This window comes from Triticum aestivum, chromosome 2A, assembly GCF_018294505.1.
Source record: "Triticum aestivum cultivar Chinese Spring chromosome 2A, IWGSC CS RefSeq v2.1, whole genome shotgun sequence".
NCBI lineage: Eukaryota > Viridiplantae > Streptophyta > Magnoliopsida > Poales > Poaceae > Triticum > Triticum aestivum.
This window is the reverse complement of record NC_057797.1, coordinates 737882415-737890669: the sequence shown is the minus strand read 5'-3', so window position 1 is coordinate 737890669 and position 8255 is coordinate 737882415. Positions and strand designations below refer to the sequence as shown.

Below are 8255 nucleotides of genomic sequence, written 5' to 3'. Positions count from 1 at the left end.
AGATAAAAAAATCGAATTTTAGAGGGGCAAGTAAAGGAAATTGCGCGCCATCAATGATAAATCCCGACGTTAATGATGATTTTCCAAATCACAGCGCAGCCGGGCCCGGGACAGCAGGGCGGATGCTGGAGACCAACCGCAGGCGGGCAGCCGGTCCAGTCACAAGACACGGCTAACTTCCGCCCCAGATCGGGAAAAAACTGCCCCGCTTTCCATCATCAGGCCAAAGTTAAAAAACGCACGCAGCCACATTTCCTGACGCCCCGAAAAAGAAAGAAACGAAAATAAAAGGCGGAGGAGTAAACCCCCAGCCTCCCTCCCGTCTCCCCTCCCCAGCAGCCAGCAGCAGTTGGTGGTAGGTGCGCCTCCACGAGCGCCTCCTACCCCCATCGCCTCCTCCCCGCCCCCGGCCCAAGGAAGGAAGGAAGAGGGATGGCGCTGGAGGCGGCGAGGGAGTGGGCGGCGTCCGTGCTGCCGCCGGAGCTGGCCGCGGCGGCGGGGGGCGACCCGCTGGCCGCGCTCGCGGCCACCGCGGCCGCGCTCCTGGCCGGGCTGCTCGTGCTCGCCTTCTGGCTCCGATCCGGCGGGAGCGCGCCGCCCAAGCCGCCCCCCGCGTCCTTCCGCCCGCCGCCCGTCAAGGTCGACGCCGACGACGCCGACGACGGCCGCAAGCGCGTCACCATCTTCTTCGGCACCCAGACCGGCACCGCCGAGGGCTTCGCCAAGGTCCGCCCGTCGCTGTCCGATCCGATCCGGCCCCGATCCCAAAGCTCGCCTGCTCCTTTTTTTTCTAATTAGCACGAGTGCCCACCTTCCTTTTTTTTTTTTCCTTTGACCCGATTCTGATTCCGCTGCGGGCTGATTCGATTTAAATTGTGCCACTATTCTGGTTGGTGCGTGCGTGCGTGCAGGCTATGGCGGAGGAGGCCAAGGCGCGGTACGAGAAGGTCCTCTTCAAAGTGGTGGATCTGGTAATTGCCGTCGATCTGATTGTTTATGCGTGTTCAGCTGCGTGTGAGCTGTTTCTGCTGGGAATTCTGAGAGGTGCTTTGGACCATGTGCAGGATGACTATGCTGCCGAGGACGATGAGTACGAGGAGAAGCTCAAGAAGGAAACTTTTGCGCTCTTCTTCTTAGCAACGTGAGCTCTCGCCCATTTTGATATGTGGATTGCTGGATTCCCGTCGTGAACTCTTGCAGTTTTGGTTCCTAGATTGCAGCTGAATTGCACACGTCAGCTCTCGCCGTTTTGATTCGTAGATCGCAGCTGAATCGTGCCTTTTGTCGCTTCCGCCTTAATTCCGTAACCCACATACCTACCTTTTGTTGTAAAGCGCAAGTGAAATGTATGCTAGTACAAAATTTATTTGACGTTCCAATGGTACTTAAGACATTATAAGCCTACCATACGTGGAGTGTCCATGTGCTTTTAACCCACCAGGTGATCATTTTAATTGCCAAATGCATCCGTTGGTATATGAGTGGGAATTCTCTGCGGCAATAATTCTTACCAATAACTTGTGTGGATAATTATGTTCAATGACCACAGATATGGCGACGGGGAACCCACTGATAATGCAGCAAGATTCTACAAATGGTTCACTGAGGTTTGTGAAATTTGTGGCGTCAAGATGTGCTCACTGTCGCTACAACATCTTATGGGGTTTGCTTTATTTTTGCACTGAATCAGGGTAAGGAGAAGGAGGTTTGGCTTAAGGATTTCAATTATGCTGTATTTGGCCTTGGCAACAGGCAATACGAGCATTTTAATAAGGTTTGCTTCATTGAACATGCGCTCTTACTGATATAACAAAGGTTGATTTGTGTCCTGGTAATTGATACTGAGCTTATATGCTTGTAAATCTTAGGTTGCAAAGGAGGTGGATGAGTTACTGCTGGAGCAGGGTAAGTAATTCATGTACACTCTTTTCCAAGAAATTTTGCAAACAACAGGACAAGTGCATTACTGTGTTGGAACATTGCATGACAGCACATTTCCTGATTTAGCAATTTTTGTCGCTGAGTGCTTGCCATGTTTGATTTTTCGAAACATAATTTGTTTGAACTATTACCTGGGGAACACTCTCTTTAGGGGTTGTTAGTGGTTATCATGATAGCTGATATGGATGAATTGTGAAAAAACTATGCTTGGTTTGCTGAAGTGAGAATTTGTTTGGTACAATCGCTGAGATGTATGAATCGGAAAATATCATCATACGTAAGGATGTTGGTGGGGACATGTGGCCACTGGTCGGTGACACATGTGGTTCTATTTTCCAACTCAGGCGATCTTTGCAATTGTATCGACTACATAGCAACTCACCATGTTTAAGAGTCTGCCATGATACTATTCTTACCCAGCGAGCTCATTGCACAATATACTTGGTGATTAATTCCTGCATATATCATATTTACTGGAATTTCTCGTTGCATAACAAGGTCCTTTTTGATGGATGCTTATGTGAGTTGATCTTGTATCCATGATTCACTTGACTTTTTGTGTGTATATTTAGGTGGCAATCGTCTTGTTCCATGTGGCCTTGGTGATGATGATCAGTGCATTGAGGATGACTTCACCGCATGGTATGAAAATGACGGATGGTATAAGTATGCTGCGCCTCTTTGTATATTTCATCTGCCGTGTGGGGACAAAAGTGGGCTGGACTATCTGTTTGTCTTCTTTTTTCTGTCTGCCAGATGCCAGGAGCTAGACTTGGGTGCCAAGTCTTTGCTTGATTGGTTTGGATTTGGATTATATCTGTTTGGCTTGTTTCTATCTCCACAAGATTCAGGCTTGTGGTGCCAAGTGTTTGGCTTGTTGGATTCCTGATACTTTTTTGTCGTACCTGAAATTGGGACTGGGTTTTAGTGAATCTGGATGTTGAAAATGGACGCCCTAACAAACTCATGGTATAGAAAAATGGAGAATAAGAAACTTGCTTATGGTACATTTGTAACCTGTAAGTAAGCTGCCAGCCTGCCAGTAAATGTTCACGTAGTTAATTTCAGATGCTGCAATCTTTAACTTCCTTTTTTGACGTGTAATATGGTACTAGCCTTATTAACTTGCCTATCTATGATGTGATTATATATTATCAGGCATTTGGAAAAAACTATATATTGTTACTTACTTACTTTTGTATTTTGTGTAATAGTACTTCCGTATTTGATTTGCCAGTGGCTAATTAATTTCTATGCAAAGCCTAGATGATCGTGTTGATATATTCATTTCATCTTTGTTATCATAATATATTTGTTAAAACCGACAAGCATAACCATGTACCCGATATGCATTCATGTTCAAACCCACCAAAAGTTCCAAATTGCACCGTCATTTGGTTACATCTACATGTTTTTTTTGGGGGGGGGGGGGGGGGGGGATTGAGGAAGGCTTTTAGATTGTAATCAAATATTGAGACTTCGTGACTAGATTCCCATAGAATGGCATATCGCCAGTTCACCACACAACACGCAAATGCCAAACTAGCACTTATAAGTAACATCAAGGGAAAAAGGTTTCGGACCCCATCAAGATGTCTGAAAGCCAGGATTAACTATCTGACTGGAAAATAACGATGTTTGGATAAGCATGACCACCCCATCCAAAGGCCACCAGGACACACCTTCTTGATTTATACTCTCTCCGTTCCTAAATATTTGTTTTTTTGAGATTTCAAATGGACTACCACATACGGATGTATATAGACATATTTTAGAGTGTAGATTCACTCATTTTGCTTCGTATGTGGTCACTTGTTGGAATCTCTAGAAAGACAAATATTTAGGAACGGAGGGAGTAATTACTGATGTGAATTCCCTTTATTATTTTGTTCAAAATTTTGCCTTATTATCACTTTCGTTTCTCTATCATTTGTTACTCTCTCTAAAGTGACCTAAAACGTCTTACATTTGTTTACAGAGGGAGTAATTTGTATAAAGTGGAACTGCAAAAATGCTGAGAATGCCATTCTTGTGGATATGTTCTACTCCCTCTGATCCAAAATAAGTGTCGTGGTTTTATTTTGGATCAGAGGGAGTATCTCATAGATTCTGGTCGATAGCTGGAAAGGCTGTGTGATATTATTATTCCTAGAGTACACAGAAGCTACATTAAACCTTTTTCTGTTCATAGGCATGTGGTTTTTCTTATATTGGTGTATACCAAACAAGCTGCTGCTTGAGTGTCACTTCTAGCAAATATTAACGATTATTATGTTTGTAATGGATGACAGTAGTTTTATAGCAATACAATATTTCAGATATTTGTTAGTTGAATATTTATGGCGGGCTTGTGTATCATGCGGATGTTCTGTAAATGCCATTGCTATCTATAGTTTGTTACAGTATCTTGAACGAGAATTCTTCTATTTGTTATTATTTGTAGGAAAGAACTAGTATGGCCAGAATTGGACCAACTGCTCCGTGATGAAGATGATACTACTGGTGCAACCACTCCTTACACTGCTGCAATACCTGAATATAGAGTTGTATTTATTGATAAATCAGATTTAGAGTTCGAAGATAAATCCTGGACACTTGCCAACGGCAACGGTGTTATTGATGCCCAACACCCTTGCAGGTATTCATATATCAAAATATCTACCTGCACCTTCCTTCTATTCAGTTATAATTAAATATTTACAATACTGCCCGTCTCGTTATTGATTGTCAAGGGCCAATGTTGCTGTTCGGAAGGAACTCCATAAACCAGCCTCGGATCGCTCTTGCATTCATCTGGAATTTGATATTTCAGGCACTGGTCTTGTGTAAGTTACTCCATATCCATTGCCCAGAATTTGATCCAAAATCTGGAAAGTTCCTCTATTGTTTGTCCATACGGTTCATTTCAGACTATTCAGAAGCATTTTGTCAGCCAAGTGCTATTTAGTGTTCGGTTTTCCAAACTTGAACTGTTGCATTTGATTTTCCCTGTGTAGTTTTGACCTTTTAGTGCAAGTTAAATAAAAGTATAGCAGCTTATATGCTTTTAAACTTCCTGCCAGGTATGAAACTGGGGATCATGTTGGGGTTTATTCAGAAAATTCTATCGAGACAGTGGAGCAGGCTGAAACGCTACTTGATCTTTCCCCAGATACAGTTTTCTCCATACATGCAGACGCCGAAGATGGATCTCCTCGTAAAGGCGGGGGTTCCTTGGCTCCACCATTCCCATCTCCTTGTACCTTACGGACTGCACTTCTACGATATGCTGATCTACTCAATGCTCCAAAGAAGGTCCTTGTGACTAACCATTCATTTTCCATTGAACTGCTATTTTTTTTCGCAACCATTTGATCGACCCTTGATTATTATGTTCCATCTCCAGGCTGCTTTGACTGCTTTAGCTGCTCATGCTTCTGACCCGACTGAAGCTGAGCGACTGAGGTTCTTGGCTTCTCCTGCTGGAAAGGTAACTTTTGTTTGAAAACCTGTATTGGAGTGTTTTTGACTGGTAGAGATATTTTTCACTGAATGGTATGCTTGCCTTATGCAGGATGAGTATGCTCAATGGATAGTAGCTAGCCAGAGGAGCCTTCTTGAAGTTATGGCTGCATTCCCTTCAGCTAAGCCCCCCTTGGGGGTATTCTTTGCGGCGATAGCTCCTCGTCTACAGCCACGATTCTACTCCATATCATCATCTCCAAAGTATGTTTCCGTCCTTATTTATTCTTCCATTTACTGCCCATGTTGCAAGATTGACCAGCAAGTATTTTGTGTGGGTAAATATTAGGTTTTTTTCTGCACAATGCTTAAATCCTTCAACTCTAACATCATGAAGTCACTTTGGAATGTGGACAGTGTCTTTAAGCTAAAACATATACTTTGTCTCCTATCATTTGTGGTCATATTGGATGATATGGCTTGCCTCAGTGACATTATATTGTGCTTATGATGGTGGGACTTCTTACAGCTTAAATGCGCCTCTGCAGGTTGGCTCCCTCCAGAATTCATGTGACATGTGCATTAGTTTATGGTCCTACACCAACAGAAAGGATCCACCAAGGAGTTTGTTCGACATGGATGAAGGTAGATTTCTCTTGCAAATTTCAGTTTTCTCCCTTGGTACAATGAGAGTTTCTTACAGTTTGATTCATTCATCCTCAATTGTATGCTTTGTAGAACACACTTCCATTGGAATATAGCGAAGAGTGCAGTTGGGCACCAATTTTTGTGAGGCAGTCAAATTTTAGGTTGCCTGCAGATCCATCCACTCCAATCATCATGATTGGTCCTGGGACAGGGCTAGCACCTTTTAGGGGCTTCTTGCAGGTTTGTTTTCTATAAGGGAATCTGCGTTCTCTTCACTTGGGATTTTATATGGCCTGTAACCTTGTCTGTTCCTTCTTTCTCAGGAAAGATTAGCTCTAAAAGAATCTGGAGCTGAATTGGGCTCGTCAGTCCTCTTCTTTGGATGCAGGAACCGTGAAATGGTACTAAATGAGACAGATTCATTTTATGGGTGTTGCTAATTTGCGATTGATGGTATTCTAACATAATGGCCATATTGCAGGACTACATATATGAGGAAGAGTTGCAAAATTTCCTTCAGGAGGGGGCACTCTCTGAGCTAATTGTCGCCTACTCTCGTGAAGGACCAACCAAAGAATATGTGCAGCATAAGATGGTGGACAAGGTTGGATATACACTAGGCGTTTTTGCTATATGTTCCTTTTCAACAGCTATAGACACGCGTCTCTGCTAGATGGTCTACTCAACTGGATTTTGTTCTCTTTGTTGCAGGCCACCGAGATTTGGAACGTCATTTCTCAAGGTGGTTACATATATGTTTGTGGTGATGCCAAGGGCATGGCGAAAGACGTACACAGGGTTCTCCACACAATAGTTCAAAAACAGGTATGCAGAAATGCCGTTTCAATGCTGCCGTGTGCTGTTGGTAGCACTGCATATCACCTTTATGAGCTCTGGAAAAAGAGAGGTTATTTTACGATTACTCCTAACACTGAACATTATTTGTTTCAGGGATCTTTGGATAACTCCAAAACTGAGCTGTATGTAAAGAACCTACAGATGGAAGGCAGGTACCTCCGTGATGTGTGGTAACAACACCCTAAGACATCGGTAGCCCTAGCGTGTAGAAGGAAAGAAGTAAAAAAGATGGCGCCTGTATGGTATGGTGGATGCCAATCCGATTGTGAGTTTTCTGCATCCATCCCATTGCCCCCGAAATTGGAGTTCATCGGTGTAATTCTTTGACATCTAACATGGTTCTAATATTTATTGTATGGATGGTTGAAAGAATAAGTGCTGTTGTAGATTAATAGAACTTAAAATGCCCCTGAGAAAATTGTAGCGGGGGGATGTGAATCATACAGTTTGAGATGAGATGGGACATATCATGTATACATTAAAGACCGCCAAGAACAAATTTTGCATCTGGTTATAGAACAAGTGTCTAGGGTACCATCATGGTGTTTGTGGTAGCTTTTCTTCCCCTTGTTTCTGGTGGATGCTGCTGTTTAACTGAGCTTTTTTTGAGATCACATGACAGTCCAGCTGAGAGAGAACCGGACTGCCCCAAACGACCAGGCGGACAGCCCGGTCACTGTCCGGCCCAAACATCCGGACTGCCCGGGAAACTCCATATCTAACCCATATCTGGGTCCGGTGGATCACGTTGTGGCCTCGTTGGAGACCACCGCATGGAAACGCAACACCGCTGTGCCGGTGGAACCCTTTAGCCTTTAGGTGGCGCCTTGCCCGCCGAAACGGAGGCCATATTTGCCTTTGTGGTTCTTGGAAATGCGCATGAGAATAGTATGAAATTGAGGATTTGGATCCGGTTGTGGGCGCGCAATTTTATTGCTTGCCTGGTCGTCCGAATTAGACAACTCTGGCGGTAGATGCTCTGATCCGTGGCAAGCTGCATCCTTTTCAGATGCCTTGGTCGTTTTAGCCCAAGGCGTACTGTGATGCACACGTCGGCGCCCCGAAACTCCTCCCACGCGCCAGGAAAATTACAGTGGACGACGACTGCAAGCCGACAGCGCATTGTGACCCTACTGACGGAGAGACAGGCGAGCGCATAGGTTCCACAAAACTAACCAGAGTCTGACCAGTAGACTAGTATTTTGTGAGTAAATTGCAACCAACTTGACGAGGGCTTGATTTGACCGGGACTGGGACACCTCCATGTCAAACAAACAATCCTGAGGTAATTTCCCTGGACCGACGTGATGAATACGTATGATTGATGGAGCATGCATGCCGCAGGCCCGCGACGTTAACTGTACTGC

General features: G+C 44.3%; 1 protein-coding gene across 3 annotated transcripts; it reads left to right on the top strand.

Moving 5' to 3' along the window:
* Window positions 1–320: 320 nt before the first annotated feature.
* On the top strand, window positions 321–7402 carry LOC123190722 (NADPH--cytochrome P450 reductase 3). Of its 3 annotated transcripts, none has more exons than XM_044603429.1 (18): window positions 321–726; window positions 912–971; window positions 1065–1141; window positions 1550–1607; window positions 1691–1774; window positions 1869–1905; window positions 2514–2601; window positions 4385–4579; window positions 4674–4766; window positions 5004–5235; window positions 5327–5410; window positions 5495–5646; window positions 5931–6027; window positions 6121–6270; window positions 6354–6431; window positions 6512–6634; window positions 6742–6855; window positions 6982–7402. In XM_044603429.1, exons 1-18 carry the CDS (start codon window positions 433–435, stop codon window positions 7060–7062), a joined length of 2097 nt encoding a protein of 698 aa, XP_044459364.1. In that variant the 5' UTR covers window positions 321–432; the 3' UTR covers window positions 7063–7402. The 3 variants fall into 3 exon arrangements, with proteins under 3 accessions (XP_044459364.1, XP_044459365.1, XP_044459363.1); XM_044603430.1 differs by having other exon boundaries at window positions 322–726; window positions 2514–2583; XM_044603428.1 differs by having other exon boundaries at window positions 322–726; window positions 912–1141; window positions 2514–2583.
* The last annotated feature ends 853 nt before the right edge of the window (window positions 7403–8255 follow it).